This window comes from Mastigoproctus giganteus, chromosome 2, assembly GCF_048544385.1.
Source record: "Mastigoproctus giganteus isolate SK-2022 chromosome 2, ASM4854438v1, whole genome shotgun sequence".
In the NCBI taxonomy this organism is placed as follows: Eukaryota; Metazoa; Arthropoda; class Arachnida; order Uropygi; family Thelyphonidae; genus Mastigoproctus; species Mastigoproctus giganteus.
The window spans coordinates 74808990-74826168 of NC_143576.1; the positions used below are offsets into that span (position 1 = coordinate 74808990).

At 35.7% G+C, this 17179-nt stretch overlaps 1 protein-coding gene across 2 annotated transcripts in view; it reads right to left on the reverse strand.

The window, feature by feature from the left end:
* The window catches only part of vap (RAS p21 protein activator vap), a 723705-nt gene that overhangs the window by 447615 nt on the left and 258911 nt on the right, over positions 1 to 17179 (reverse strand). For both annotated transcript variants that reach the window (XR_016546661.1, XM_090368525.1), the window contains exon 12: positions 4599 to 4686. Coding sequence is in view for 1 of the 2 variants with exons in the window: in XM_090368525.1 (XP_090224651.1) it covers positions 4599 to 4686 (88 nt within the window). In the remaining variant the exon portion in view is untranslated. The remainder of the gene's footprint in view (positions 1 to 4598; positions 4687 to 17179) is intronic.

Here is a 17179-nt window from a genome sequence, read left to right on the forward strand (position 1 = left end):
TCTTTCATCTAACGTACAGCCCACACGTCTAAATTTAATAACAACAAAATTCTGCCCGACCTATTAGGCCTTTTAACACATCTTTCTAGCGTTCAACCCCAACCAGCGATTTGCTAACAGCAATCTCCTTAAGAATTAACGTCAAACGCCTATATATATATATATATTTTTTTTTTTATTATTATTTTATTTATTTATTTTTTTTTTTTACTTTTATCATTATTATTTTTTATTTTTATTTTATTATTATTTTTTTTTTTACTTTTATCATTATTATTATTTTTTTTATTAATTTATTTATTTTTTAGGTCCTAGCCACTGAAATCCCAGGAAACTAGGTGGCAGGACCTGCCGGAGCAACTCGTCATGATTCTGGACACCCGGCTAGCCTCCACGTGGCAAGGTATGGGCAACGTCGGGCCCCACCAGGGGCCAGGCGGCCAATAAGCCGGACAAACAATGGGCACAACAGATCACACTGCACAGACATGACCCGCACACTTTCAAGTCTCTGGCTTGACAGTGTACTGTCCTCGATACAGCGAACATACGCGGAGATGGGAGAAATCCCAGGCGCCGTCTGACACGAACATACCTTATACCTTATGTAATGTGATTACTACTTTCAAAGACATGGGGAAAATATTTATAAGTCACTATTTATTTTTAAATAGTGACTTTTTGACTTATGAACATTTATAAGTCAATGGGGCAGCAAATCATCCTGTCTGCCAAGCTTCTAAATATGCATTTTTAATACGAGACATATCTAGTTTTTCAGATACATTTTGATCAATAACATAACTGTCTATTTTAGTTGGTATGTTTTTGTGTCAAAAGTAAAGTTCTTGGTCTGATTATTTGGTGCAAGGGCTACTAAAGTCATAATGCACCTATAACAATATTCGTTTGAACAGATTTAATATATTAAACAGGCAGGGTCAGATCAGATGGTAGAAAGTAAAGTGAATAGTGAGTTATTACTTCAAAATGTATAGGAATTCTACCCCAAACAACAACATGTAAAAGAATGGTGGACACTGTCCTGCAATTACGAGAAGTGGGTAAAAGAAAGAATCTCTGCACTTGCATGAGATACTGAGGAATGATAAATTTTATGTCCCCATTTTATCATCTGCTATACTGCAGATGATAAATTTTATCATCTGCAGTATAATTTCAGTGTTTGACTTAATGCTTCAAACAGATTTACTAATTCTAATGATCTTTCCAGTTAATTTTATGCAGGATATACCTTGCATGTGAAATAAAATTTAACCTGTCATCCAACATGACACACAAGTATTTATAGTTACGTTCCAATTTAATTGACTGGTTATGTTAGGAGGCCGGCTTAAATTTCCCTTTAATAGCATCTGTTTTGTTTTTGAGGTGGAGATTTACAATTTGTGCATCTGGTGATTATTCATACATTAAGAATATATATTTATTATCTGTATTATACAGTATGAACCAGAGCTGTAATGCTCAATACGTTCTATGTTAATATCAATATTTGTAAAGTAATAAGAGAAGTTTACCTCAATATAGTACATAGAACACTTCCATATGATACTCTACAGAAATTAAAATGAAAAAATCGAAAATCTTACATTAAAGTAACAAATAATTAAAAAATAATTAAAAATCAATTTAACACAATTAAAAATAAGAAAATTAATTAAAAGAATTTAACGAAAAAATTGCAAAACGATTTTCCTTCCTGAAGCTGACAACGCTTTTCGACCATATGTCGTGATCACAGGAATGAAAATTACCGAATAGGGGCGAGCATGAAACTTAAATAGGGATTATTTGTCTTCGTGCATGTGCGTAAAAGCCCACGAATCGGAGATCAGATATGGCCAGCGAACATTAACAGAATTTTCACGTAATTTAATTTCTACGGTTTCTGCAATTAATAGTTGCATATAATTACGTTGGACACTAAGTATTCTGGCCTTGTTAAATAAAAAAGTATGTTTTTCGTTAATGGCGTGAAAGACTAATTCTGATGCTGCTGAACGACTAGCACGAACTGAGGCCGCATGTCGATTAACACGAATATTCAAAGGAAAACGCGTCGAACCTTGGCAAGACGAGTCGCAATCACTGCAAGAATTGTTGTACACCAGGTCATTTATTTGTGTTGCGAAAGAGGAAAGGCCTGAGCAATTGTTCAGTATAGTGTGAAATTTCCGTATTGGCCTGGCCACAATTTTAAATTAGCATTAGCATTAGTAGAGGCATATGATGCAAGAAAGCAAGCTTATTCAGCATCAGCCAAAAAAAAAAAAAAAAAACACAACCACTACTCCCATTTCACCCCTCCATTCGTTCGAAATACCTGTCCAGCTGAGCCTTAAATTTGTTTATGCTATCAACTTCAACAACAAGTGATGGAGGTCTATTCCACAAACCAACTGCCCGCTGGCTAAAGGCAAATTTCCGCACATCTATCTGACATCCGTCCTTCCTCAATTTGAATTTATGCCCTCTCAGGTGATTATTCTGAGCAAGAGGAAGAATCCCATCGGCATTGAGCATGCTCAAGCCATTCAAAGCCTTATACACCTCTATCAGATCACCTCGCCGATGCATAGTCTCCAGACTCTGTAATTTGCAAAACTTAAGCCTTTCTTCGTAAGACCAACCCTTTGTTCCATTCACTAATCTTGTTGCCCTTCTCTGTACTCGTTCCAGCAGCTCTACATCCTTCTTGAAATGAGGCCTGACCAATGCCTTATACAAGGGAATAATCACATCCCTATCCTTGCTAGAAAAATTCCTGTATATCATTGACAAGACACCATGAGCTACTCTTGTAGCTCGTCTGCACTGCTCAGAGAACTTCATATCTGGTATCTTTAAATTTGGTATCTTTAAAGAATCTGTTAAGCTGTTTGTGCCACTGTTCAATATATGGGACAGAAATAAGGGGATAAGGGCAAGGGGATAACCCCTGTTTAAGAATCTTCTGGTTAATATTTGTATTTCAGAGCCCAAAGCAGATTCTGTCATTGAATATTTATAGTCATTTAGAAACTGATTAAAGATAACCAATCTTTTGTACGGGTGATGTTATACGATGTGAAAGCAAACCACAAACATTTTCTTTGCCCTCTCGTATGCATTATGGTGCAGCTCACTGCCTGGATGCGGCCACTTCCGTATTTACGAGTTGCAAAAGACACTGATAGAGGGGTAGAGGAAGTGCCTGGAAGCAATGGTTGTCGAGAAGCAGTTATATCTGGGCCTAAGATCACAGGAGAAACTGAAGCTGAAATGTAGAAGCAAAGCGGTGTTTGTAGGTTTTCAATAGATGTTAAATTGGATTTTATTCGAATCCCAAATAATGAAATTTAGAAAATTTAATGATTTTGTATCCGTATCCTCCCTTTCCAATATAAATTTGAGTCTAGAATGAATATTGTTAAAAATATGTAAAATGTCTTGGATAGTACTACTATCAGTAATAACTAGAACATCATCTAAATACTTCCCATAATATGTGATACGGGGTCGAAAAGGTGTCAGTATATGCTCAATCGTTGAGAGATAGATCTCCGATATTAGGCTACTCAGGCTCAATCGCATTGGCAAACCAAAAATTTGTTTGTACACTTTGTCTCGAAAGGTGATATAGTTGGCCTCAACTAACAGTTTAATTAAGTGAAAAATTTCCTTAATAGGAAGCTTCATATAATTAATCGGTATCAAGTTATTATTTAACATAACCTATCGATACACAATTATGGGGGATTTTTTGGTGCAAAATTACATTAAATTAACACTAAGATACTCGGCCCAAAGTTACCATATTTCTTTTCTAAAATATTGCCTTCAAAACAACATCATTCCAAAGTTTGCTAGAGTCAATTTACATCAAAAAATTTCGGCCATAAAACAACTAGCACTTGCCACATCACATAATATCGTTAAACTTGCTTTAAAATCTTGATATTCTAATAAACAAAAATACCTTTCCCAGGTTAGGAAGCTTTACGATAAATGAAAAAAATTATCTACATCCTAATGATTCATCTGTATTGAAGACCTCTATAGATTTATGACGGGAAGCACAGGCCTCAAATATAAAAAATGGACATGCTAATGTCTGTTTTTTATTATCGGGAGGGTCAAGACACATTCATATGAATTCTAACACATTGTTGTGGGCTTGTGACCAAGTGCATATAAGTTGGGTGATGACCCCCCCGCATACACACAACATGCTACCACAGAATACGTCAGCTAATTCGCGAACACCCCTTTGCCAAGCATTCAATGAACTGACATATCGACAGGTTACAAATCTTTCCTCACATACGCTATCACAGGACCAGATGTCTAGTTTCCAAACTCTGCAACTCACATATTCGAAGTCTTTCTTCATAAGGACGCTCTTTTGCCGATCTCGCCAGGCGAGTTACTCGTCTTTGCACCCTTTCAAGAAGCTCGATGTCTTTCTTTAGGTGTACACAGTATTCCAAGTTTAGGACCTCCCTATCTCTAAATTAATTAAATAAAAATTTGCTTATTTAAATAAAAACAGTTACAATTTTTTTTTTCCAATATCAATTAAGCAAAATACATACTTGAGCCAAATCAGGGGAACTGGCACATAAATAATATACTGTGCTAATACAAGGCAATGCTCTTTCCACCAGCTGGAAGCAGTTTGGCCTAGAAAACAATATAAAATGAGAGGGGAAAAAAAAAAAAATAGAATCAATAACACATTAACTATAAAATTTTACCACACACACATATTCAGAATTTAGTAAATGTAATGGAAATATTATAATTATATCAAATTTTGTCAAAGTACAAAAATAAAAGAAAAAAGAAAAAATTTTTTTTCACAACTTTTACAAATATTTCCCGAAAATACATGCTTCTACAGAAACTCAAGTGTCTTCAAGCTTCTTAACCATCATCTGATCTATGATATTAGAATATCTTGTTTCAATTATGTTTGTTTTTTTTTCTAATTAGAATAAAAAAAATAACTACTGTTTGAAGGTAAGCTATGCCCACATTGATTAAATCGAAAGAATCCATTAGAATGATCAGCAATGAAGCACATTTCCATTTAAGAATACTGTTCCAATTAAACTACAAATACAAGTTGTCTCAAACATTCCAGGACTTAATTTTTAATCAGTAGCTATTCACATAATTTCTTTCATGTTATGCAAAGTAGACATAGTTGCCTATTTCCATGAAAATTTTTTCTTGTCACACACACATCATAGTTTCCTGCTGACAACTTCACGATGGCTTATTATGTTTGATATTAGTTGGCTGTTGTGCAGAGATAGACTACCAATGAGAGAACATTAATTAGCACTCTAATGTGATCTTTCAATAAAGTGAAAGCGTCAAGAATTAAACTGAACCCTATCTCCACCCCCTCACCAAATAAAATTCGTGCCTAGAAATCGAAAATGAAATCCCTGTAGATCACTTTGTTCTTAAAGTGATCTACAGGGATTGTGCACAAGGAATTTGTCCCTGGAAATGTAACCACTAATCAAAAATTTTACAAGACTATTCTACAATGCTTATTAATCTGATTGCAGTGCTAGGGCACCTCAAAGGTGCCCCTTAAAAATAACATATCTGCATTAACTATTAATCAATGATTAAAAATTTGAAATTTTTTCTACATTCCTAAACAGAGTCAAACTTTTACTGCAATAGTTTCTAAAGTAATTTTCTTACATTTTCTTATAGGAATTGGGAACCTTTCACCACTGTTTTTGCAACTATTTGGATTTTGACTGAGGGCTGGCATGGCATAGCATGGCACTGGACAAGCATTGATACTGTGTTATTTAAAGTTTCAGGTTACTTGTTTTTCCTCTCCTAGTCAATGTGAATAAACACCTATCATCTTACCCCTGGTTTTTTAGAATGATTTTTACTGTTGTTTTTCACAGCGATAACACGAAATCCAGTGTTCTCTCAAAATGGCTGCTACTCTGTGGAGAGCAACAAGCATAGTTTCAAATTTTGTGTGCTGCCAAATTTGAAATAAGCCTGAAAATAGAACTAACTAATAGTATAAAATATGATATATTTTTTATTTTTTTAATATTTCTATACACAATAAGCATAAACATATAGGCATGCCCATTTTTGAAATTTCATGCATTTAATGGTCTTTTGAATTGGAAAATAGAAGATACTAAGAGAATTTTTATGTGTAATACATTTTTTCTTAACTTTTAGCAAAATTAATTTTGTTTTTGTTTTTTTGAAAATAAAAGGTGTAAAAATTTTGTTTTACACTGCTTGCTTAAAAAAAAAATTTTTTTTTTTTTAAACTTGGACGTTATATACAACAAGCATTGCAATCCATTAAGAAACAATAAAATATTTGGCACTGCAAGCAGAATTCAAAAAAACCCCAAAATTTTTTTCAAAAAATTAATTTAAAAAAAGCAGGGGCAGTGTTTTTGCTACAAATGGAGTACCACCACTGCCAAATTAATGAATATTTGCTACACCCTTGAAATGTAGAAATCCAGAAATTGGTTCCTGTTGCATAATAATGTATGTCTACACACACACACAGCACTGTCTATTCAACAGTTTCTGACTAAAAGATTAAAAATTTTCCTAGCAGGGATAAGGGACGATTATCCAGTTGTACAACGCATTGGTTAGGCTGCATCTTGAGTACTGCATACAGGTCTGTATGCAGTACTCAAGATGCAGGATGGATGTAGCTCCATTCTTCCCATTTTTAGGAAGGGTGTAGCTTCATTCTTCCCATTTTAGGAAGGATGTAGCTCTGTTGAAACAGGTGCAAAGAAGTGCAACAAGATTGGTGAGGGAGAAAAAAAGTGCACTCTTACCAAGAAAGGCTTCAATTCTGCAAGCATTGCAATCCATTAAGAAACAATAAAATATTTGGCACTGCAAGCAGAATTCAAAAAAACCCCAAAATATTTTTCAAAAAATTAATTTAAAAAAAGGAGGGGCAGTGTTTTTGCTACAAATGGGGTACCACCACTGCCAAACTAATGAATATTTGCTACACCCTTGAAATGTAGAAATCCAGAAATTGGTTCCTGTTGCATAATAATGTATGTCTACACACACACACAGCACTGTCTATTCAACAGTTTCTGACTAAAAGATTAAAAAATTTCCTAGCAGGGATAAGGGACGATTATCCAGTTGTACAACGCATTGGTTAGGCTGCATCTTGAGTACTGCATACAGGTCTGTATGCAGTACTCAAGAGGCAGGAAGGATGCAGCTCCATTCTTCCCATTTTAGGAAGGATGTAGCTCTGTTGAAACAGGTGCAAAGAAGGGCAACAAGATTGGTGAGGGATAAAAAAAGTGCACTCTTACCAAGAAAGGCTTCAATTCTGCAAACTGCAGCCTCTAGAGACACCTGCAAAGGGATGTGACTGCCCTGTTTAAGGCTTTAAGCCTTAAACAGCTCAGTTTAGGCTCAAAATTTCAGCCAGCAGGTAGTTGATTGCTGGAACAAAATTCTATCTGCTGTTGTGGAAGTGTGTAATTAGAATAAATTCAAGGAAGAACTACATACTGTATTGAAGAGGATGGACAGGTAATATGGATAATTTATACAAGCTTGTTTTCTTGCATAATTTGCTACTACTAATACCAATATTAAATAATTCAAATCAAATATCTTGAATCTACGTCTATTCTGCCAGCTATAATGAAATGTGTGTGTGAGTAATGTGTATATTAGGTGCTAGTCCCACACGATGCTAAAGAATCGGGTAAACCTTGCTGTGTACACAGTATCATTAACTCATACGTCCCCCCATCAAATTTCAACTAATCTGAATGATTCATGAATACTGAAACTAATGGAACAAGAACCAAATCTTCCAATTCAGTTCACAAATACATATGCTCACAAATCTAAATCATACTCTTCCAAACCATTCCTATTTTTAAAAAAGAATCACATCTATTCATTTCCTGAAGCTATATTCATCTCCTTGCTCACTCGATTTTTTCTGCTTTCAAGATGTTTACTAGTGCATATCGAGGAATTAGCGTCAGACAACGTTAACTAAAAAATTACATTTTTGTTTTGAGAGACAATTTTAGTTTAACTTTATACAAATAAAAATGCATATCATGTCATAGAAATGTATTTCTCTATTACTTTACAAGTTAGTTTAGGCTATAAGCACATTTCTGGTAAATCAAGAAAATGCCAAATGACTTTTTCTTGGTTAATTACAAAAACATTTACTACAAAATGATTTTGTAGTTAATGTTGTCTGACACTAAACCCTCAATATGACCATTCTGATATTCCTTATCTGAGAATTTCCAATCCAGATTCTCCTCTTTTTGATTTTCATTGCCTCAAATCTCTTTCCAGTCAAATCCATTTGCTACCTCTAGTGCACTTTTCCCTACTCAACAAATAACTCAGAACCTTTCAGAAGTTATGCTGTCTACCTTTCATAACAGTGAAGTAATTCTGATATGATCATTAAAAGAATATTTTTAATTTTAGGTGAAAATTACTTGAAATGCCTGGAAGTAAAGCAGGTCACATAGTGGTTTTAACTGTTTGGTGGGTGAGTTGAAAGCAGTCATGCCAGCAGGCATAATGGTATTACACCATACACTATTTGGTATTTTCAGCAAGGGCAAGAAAAAGCTCAAAATGGTGTACTTTGAAATTTTATTCTTTTTTCTGATAACCATACTGTATTAAGAACAAATAATATTTTTAATAACAGCAACAGTCTTGTTATCAAAAAAAAATTTTACTCTGTCTACCTCACTTCAAATACACAGCAAAGAGCTGAGAAAGAGATATAAAGTTGAAATAAAAAACCAACACAAGTGCCAGTGCATGGCATATTTTGTAAATAACAAGAAGTGTAAAGTTTGTTTTTTTATTTACTTTTTTATAATTATTCTTTTACGATTAAAAAGTAATCAATAATCAACTCAAAAACTGACCATACTAGAGAAATACTGAAATCGATACTGATATAAATAGGTTTGGTACGAATACCGGGATACCGGTCATTTTTTTTCAGTATTCAAATATTGGTTTTTCGGTACTAATTATAAAAAAAAAAAATTGGTTTATAATCTAATCACATAAAGGTTATAAAATCATCTTTAGGTGATTATGACGTCCTGATCTCTACTAGCAAATGTTCTATAAATCATCGAACGCCATACAACATTGCAATCTGTCCACAATTCTCAGAAAACTTCACGTCTGACGGTATCGTAACTCCCAAGTCCCGTTCCTCCACTACTGACTTTAGTTCAACTCCACCAAGTGTATAAGTTATTTTGGGGTTGCTGTTCCCCAGGTGTAAGACCCTGCATTTTGTTGAATTAAAGCATATAGCTGCCACTTTTCTGACCATCCTGGAAGTCTATCTGGGTCACTCTGAATAACCTCTGCTTGGCGGCGATCATTAACTACTCTACTGATCTTTACATCATCTGCAAGTTTAGACATTACACCCTATATCCCTTCATAGATGTCATTTAAGATAATCAAAAACAACAGTGGCCCCAATACTGATCCTTGGGGAACCCCGTTTCTTACATTAACCCAATCTGAGAAATAACCATCTATCACAACCCCCTGCCTGGTGCCCTCAAGACATCGTGCTACCCATCTGAGGATTTTCCCTATGATTCCACCCTGCTCCAAGTTATAAAGTAACTGTTCATGTGGGACTGAGTCAAATTGTTTGTTTGGATTTCAGCAAAGCTGAAATCCAAACAAACAATGTCGAAATTATTTCCTAAATCCAGCTCACGAGTGAACTGTCAAATTAGCTAACCAGATTTGTTAAACATTATTTTCCCTTTACAAAACCATGCTGTGTATCCTACAGAATTCCATTTCCATCTAAATGATCCTGAATTCCACCCTTGATCATTGCCTCCATGATTTTCCCTACTACTGAAGTTAGACTAGCTGGTTGGTAATTTCCCGTTATATTCCTAAAATCACCTTTATGTTCCAATTTACACCAATCTAACAGAATATCTCCTGAGTCCAGTGATGCTCTCATAATGGTTCAATGCACTCACTTGCTGCCTCCTTTAAGATTATAGGGTATATGCCATCAACCACAGGAGCCTTACTCACCTGTGGGCGTGAAAGTTTTCTCATTAAATCAACATGTGAAATTTCAACATTATTAATTAAATTTTTTTCAACTTCACTCCCATAATTTCTCATTGACGTGAATGGATTTTCTTCTGTAAATATCGATGCAAAGTAACTGTCGAGTTCATCTGCAACATCAGTTGGAGTAATACTATCCCACGCAATTACACACGTGTCCGATCTGATTTGTCCTTCTCTGCATCTATATATGTGTGAAGAATTCCTCTTTGCTCTCTTTATTCCTTATCCCCACTCTTTGCTCTCTCCCAGACTCAGTAAAGATACTATAGTGAAAATTATACTTCGCTGAATAAAACGTCTTTCTCCTTCAGAAAATTATGAACATAATTCAACCATGGAAGATCAGCATGGAACAGAACATCAGTGTTCCGCAAATTCTTTCCAAAATAATAAATTGCCCGACTCCAAAGTTCAAAGTTCAAAGTCTACAAAATATGGACTGAGATCATCTACGATTATCTCAATACCAGAATAGAATCCATAAGGGCATTTTCTGCCGCTAATCAAATATGTACCAAAATTAGATCCATTTCAAACGATCATACTATTGATTGCTTATGTTTTTTAAGAGCCCACTTCATTCAGACAGGTAGTGTGGATGCCCTTACAGATTCTATTCTGGTACTGAGATAATCGTAGACGATCTCAGTCCATATTTTGTAGGCTTTGAACTTTTTTAGCAAAAATAGTTTAATGTATTTCATTAATTTCCGACTCAAGTTCATCTTTTAAAATCTCATTGGAGTCGGGCAATTTATTATTATGATTTCAATTTATTATTATTCTGAAAACAAAAAAACTATTTTTAATGATTTTTTTTAGAATGTTTATTTAAAACTTGAATTCAAGTAATTACATTACTTGTTTTTTCCTTACTTTATTAACTGTCATCAAAATTTATTGAGAAAAACGTTTGTTTTTGAAATACCGGTATCTCGGTTTCATAAATTAAAAATATCGAAATACCAGTATTAAGATTTTTACTGGTACTATAAGCCCTATTTGGCACATTTAGAGACTGAATTCTAACTGAACTAATATTTATATCATCCATGTTTTTAAGAGCTTGCCAGTATACTTATAAACAATACACTATTCTGTTAAATGCATATATAGTTGTCAGAGCAGTAGTCCTCTTATAATATTCAAAATCCCAACAACCAAAATTAAATAGTAACCAAAAAAAATTGTGGTTACTCACTAAAAATCTTTCATAAAAGAAAACGCTCACTACATGCTTTTCTGTTATGTCAGCTTCTGAAATATCACTGGAAAAAGGATCTGCACTCAAACTTCTGCTTTGATGGGAAGCAGTATCACCCCCATTCCAAGCACAGCTGATCAATTAAGATTATAAGTATTTTCAAATGCGAGAGAGGAAAACTTGAGAAGTCAACATTTTATAAACTGTAACATTACAATTTATGAAGTGCCACATCTGACAATTCCCTCTTATAAAACTCCTTTAACCACATTACACTCACTCTCTCTCAAAATATAAAGTGATATATATATTTTAAAAATTAAAAAAAATGTAGTACACATTCTTATTCATGCTTCACTGTTATCTGATACCAGTAGTGTAGAGTGTTTGCAGATACAGTACTACCTAGTTTGCATCTCAGTTGAATTTTTAAATACAGGAATACATTTGATATGTATGTATGAATTATAATGCCAGCACGTAGGCCAATGCGTTATGGATTAAAGGCCACGCTGACTGTTGTCGCAACTCACATTATATAGGCCTCTGCTAGCATTCATACATTAGTAAACACTCTAGATTCCGAGTGGTGAGGTCGTTCACTGTGCTGTACAAATATTTTTGGTTGTGTATTTTTATTAAAGATTATTTTTTAAAAACGTTACACCTTTATACGCAAATATATGTGGAAAGAAGAAATGTAATGGTGCTGAGTGGTCTTGTAGATCCAAACATCGAATGAGGTATGAAAGTAAGGCAGGCATTGAAAAATGACATTCGATGTTATAAAGAGATGTATGCAGATAAAAAGAAGGAAAAAACTGTGCAAACTAAGCTGATCAGTTATTTTTCAAAATAAAAATACAGTACATACTTCACTTATATTCTTTTGGTATGTACATACTGCAATAAAAATCATTTGTACTGTACTTACTAGCATTTTTCATTTTTATCATTTTAGCTTTTTTTTTTTTTTTTTTGCAAGAACTTCATGTGCATCAATTTATAGTAAACAAACACCTATATATTTTTGCAATTCGACTCATATAATCAAATTGTCGGAATGCATTAAATTAAAATAGATATTAATAATACCTCGATCAGTGCGGTTTTGCATAGCATGGTATTTTTTTGGCACGAATTAACTGCATCATGTGAGGTATTCCTGTATACAGTATTTCAAAAACTGTGTGAACAAACAGCTGATCTGAAATGTCATTCTTCACCTGATGTGGAAGCTAGTGATACCAAAAAGGATGGCAACAATTAAAAACATGAAGTGAAACTTAATGCCAAACTTTGTTGCTATTAGCACAAAAAAGAGGTCTGTAATGTTGTTTTATAGGAGATTAGGCAGGCAAAAGCAGACTACGAAAAATCCTTGGCAAAGGATGCAAAGAAAAACAGAAAAGAGTTCTTTACATATTTGAACTCGAGAAGGAAAGGGATGAATCAGATTGGTCCACTGGATATTGATGGTTCAACAGTTGAGGATCCTGCTCAGGTGGCTAACAATCTAAACGAGTATTTTGCATCTACATTCACGCATGAGGAGTTATTCAGGAAGGAGAATGATGTAGGTAAAGTAAACATTGGCAGTGAGCTGGATGATTTTGTAATAACTGAGAGGAAAGTGGAGGAGAGATTGTTGAGGATAAACATAAAAAAGGCACCTGGGGTGGATGGGATCTATCCAGTTATATTAAAGGAGGCGGCAAAGGAAGTACGCAAACCCCTAGCCATAATTATGAGAGCTTCTTTGGACTCAGGGGAGGTACCCATAGACTGGAGATGTGCAAATGTAACCCCAATTCACAAAGGAGGATCAAAGGCTGACACAAGTAATTATAGACCTGTTACTTTAACTTCTGTTCCAGGTAAATTAATGGAGGCACAGGTTAAAGAAGCACTGCAGGATCATCTAGACAAGAATTCAGTTATAGCTCAGACGCAGCATGGTTTGGTTAAGGGCAGGTCTTGCCTGACCAATTTGATTGGATACTATGATGTAGTCACAAAAGAACTGGATGCAGGGAATAACTTTGATATTATATATTTGGATCTTAGAAAGGCTTTTGATACTGTTGCACATGGAAGACTGCTGCACAAATTGGAGCAGTGTGGCATTGGAGGCAAATTGCTGCTATGGATAAGGGGATGGTTGAGTGGCAGAAGACAGAGAGTGGTAATCAATGGGTACTGCACTGCTCAACGTGGACTAATGTTATTAGTGGAGTTCCTCAAGGTTCAGTGTTGGGTCCGTTGTTGTTTTCGGTGTTTATGAATGATATTGATGATGGGATATCAAGTTTAATGTCCAAGTTTGCAGATGATACAAAGGTTGGCAGGGTCGTTAAGGACACTACTGACGCTATGCTGCTGCAACAGGATCTGGAAAGGTTGAACAGATGGGCTGAGAGGTGGCAAATGAAGTTTAACATTGAAAAATGTAAAGTACTACATATGGGAAACAGTAACCCCAGAGCAACGTATCAACTCTGCGGTACTACACTGACAGTGGTGGAGAATGAAAAGGACCTGGGGGTAATTGTGCAGGCAGATATGAAGTTCTCTGAGCAGTGCAGACGAGCTGCAAGAGTAGCTCATGGTGTCTTGTCAATGATATACAGGAATTTTTCTAGCAGGGATAAGTAGGTGATTATTCCCTTGTATAAGGCAATGGTTAGGCCACATCATGAGTACTGTATACAGGTCTGGAGGCCTCATTTCAAGAAGGATGTAGAACTGCTGGAACGGGTACAGAGAAGGGCAACAAGATTAGTGAATGGAACAAAGGGTTGCTCTTACGAAGAAAGGCTTAAGTTTTGCAAATTACAGAGTCTGGAGACTAGGCACCGGCGAGGTGATCTGATAGAGGTGTATAAGGCTTTGAATGGTTTGAGCATGCTCAATGCCAATGGGATTCTTCATCTTGCTCAGAATAATCACCTCAGAGGGCATAAATTCAAATTGAGGAAGGACGGATGTCGGATAGATGTGCGGAAATTTGCCTTTGGCCAGCGGGTGGTTGGTTGGTGGAACCGACTTCCATCACTTGTTGTTGAAGTTGATAGCCTGAACAAATTTAAAGCTCAACTGGACAGGTATTTCGAACGAACAGAGGGGTGAAATGGGAGTGGGGTTTGTTTTTTTTTTTTTTTTTTTTTTTTTTGTCTGATGCTGAATAAGCTTGCTTTCTTGCATCATATGCCTCTACTAATGCTAATGCTAATGCTATAGGCTTCAGCACAAGAACAATAAGGTTACAATGCACCTAATAACAGTAAAGACTGATATGCAATATCATCAGTGCAAAAAGTGATTAAGGCTCAGATTACATTGTAAGAATTCATCCATTTGGAGGAAACACACATTTTTTGCCATGTCTATTGTATCAACCAAGAGATGAGCTACACTGTGAGTCATGTTCATTGTGAAAATTAAGACAAAACAGTTTGTTGATCCCTATTGTGGATGATGCATTCAATAAGTAAATGCTGGACAGTAAACTAAGCATTGTAGTTTGGGCACTGACGTGGATTGGCCTATCTCTAGTTGAGCTAGAACGACTTCTTCCATAATAGCATTAGCATTAGTAGAGGCATATGATGCAAGAAAGCAAGCTTATTCAGCATCAGCCAAAAAAAAAAAAAAAAAAAAACACACACCACTCCCATTTCACCCCTCCGTTCGCTCGAAATACCTGTCCAGTTAAGCCTTAAATTTGTTTAGGCTATCAACTTCAACAACAAGTGATGGAAGTCGGTTCCACCAACCAACCACCCGCTGGCCAAAGGCAAATTTCCACACATCTATCCGACATCCGTCCTTCCTCAATTTGAATTTATGCCCTCTGAGCTGATTATTCTGAGCAAGATGAAGAATCCGATTGGCATTGAGCATGCTCAAACCATTCAAAGCCTTATACACCTCTATCAGATCACCTCGCCGGTGCCTAGTCTCCAGACTCTGTAATTTGCAAAACTTAAGCCTTTCTTCATAAGAGCAACCCTTTGTTCCATTCACTAATCTTGTTGCCCTTCTCTGTACCCGTTCCATATTCCTTCAGATACTGGTACTAAATGGTAGGTTAATACGATATTGCAATTTTGGCAGCTGACCCAGCACATTCAATTCCAGCACTACTGTAGCCGAGTAGCCAAGTGAGAGTGCAGTAGCACACGCTCTTTGAGTGGACCGGGGTTCAAGCCTGTGACTACTAAATACAATTAAATTTGTATTGATTGATTTCTTGTTGATTTCATTGATTTCATATCACAAGAAACTCAACTGATCTGGTGGTCGTGCCGTATAAACAAGAACATTTATTTATTTATTCAGTTATGAGGTTCTTCACCATGGTGATTCTGGAAAAGAATGTAGCTGCACCAACATGACTATCAGTTTTGGCTCCATTTGTGTATATTGACATGTACTGTTCACGCCAATACAATAAGTACTTTTAATATGTTCTCTCAGAATAGGAAATTTTTAAACCATGCTATGAATAAAAGGTCACACAGGGATATGTGGTACAGCCAGGGAGGGACGGCACAAGAAGCAGGAGGTCATCTCTCAACAACATGTAAATCAGTGAGCACAGATTGGAAGTGTATCTAAGTTTATGGGTTGAAAGATGGATAACCCTCAAAACACGATCACCAATATGGTTACTCAATACATTTAAAGACTTAAACACTTCAACTGGGTCTTTTGCAAGATAGTTTCCAAACATTGTATTTTGCAGAAAGAAGTGTTTTATGGTAAAATGTGCATCTTTGTGTTCTTAACTAACCTGTTTGCTTTAGTATGAAACCATAAACAAGAGATCCACAGCTTTCTTAAACTGAGGTTTCCAGATCTGTGTACAGTACTCAAGTAGTAGCCTAATTTACCCCATTGCTTTATAGAATGGGATAATCATCTCCTTTTCCCTGCTGGAAAAGTTCCTGTATATATCACTGATAAAACATTATAAGATGTTCTAACAGCCTGTCTGCAGTGCTCAGGAAATTTCGTGTTGGAACTATTACTAGGTGCAATAGTTGTGATACAAAGAGAGAGAGAGAATTAGGTGTAATACAATTGCACCTAGGCCTCTTTCGTTCTCTGCTAGCATGAGTAGTACAAAAAATTGACAGTTATTCTGGGATTCTGCTGCCCATATGTAGTATCTTGCATTTACCACTGTTAAACTTCAAGTGTCATTTCTCAGCCCACCTTATCTAATTTTTCTAGGTCTTGCTGAAGTAGTATACCTTGATTCTGGTCATTAATCATCAAAATTTCATATCAACTGCAAACATAGACAACAGTGCAATATGCCTTCATAAATATCATTAAGAAATATTGAAAACAGTAAGGAGCCCAGCACTGAACCCTGAGGTATTCCACTAACAAAATTAGTCCAAGAAAAGCAGTTTCATGGCAGAGGGTATTTATAAATACCCTCTGCCATGCAAACATCTCCTTCTCCATATCAGTAACTTGCCCTAATGCTGTTGCAATCTGTATAGCAGTCTTTCATGTGGAAGTATCAAAAACTTTAATGAAATCTAAATATGCAATGTCGAAAACTATGTTTGCATCAAGTTTCTTGTTATTGTGTCATAGTAGGTAATCAGATTGATCAAACAGGAGCCCTTCAATAAACCCATGCTGTGATTTCTGTAAATTACATTCCTGTTAAGGTGTCCTGTAGTACTTCTTTAACCAATAATTTCATTATTTCCCTGGAACAGCAGTCAAGCTTGCAGGTCTACAATTGCTTAATCACCCAATGATTCCCCCCCC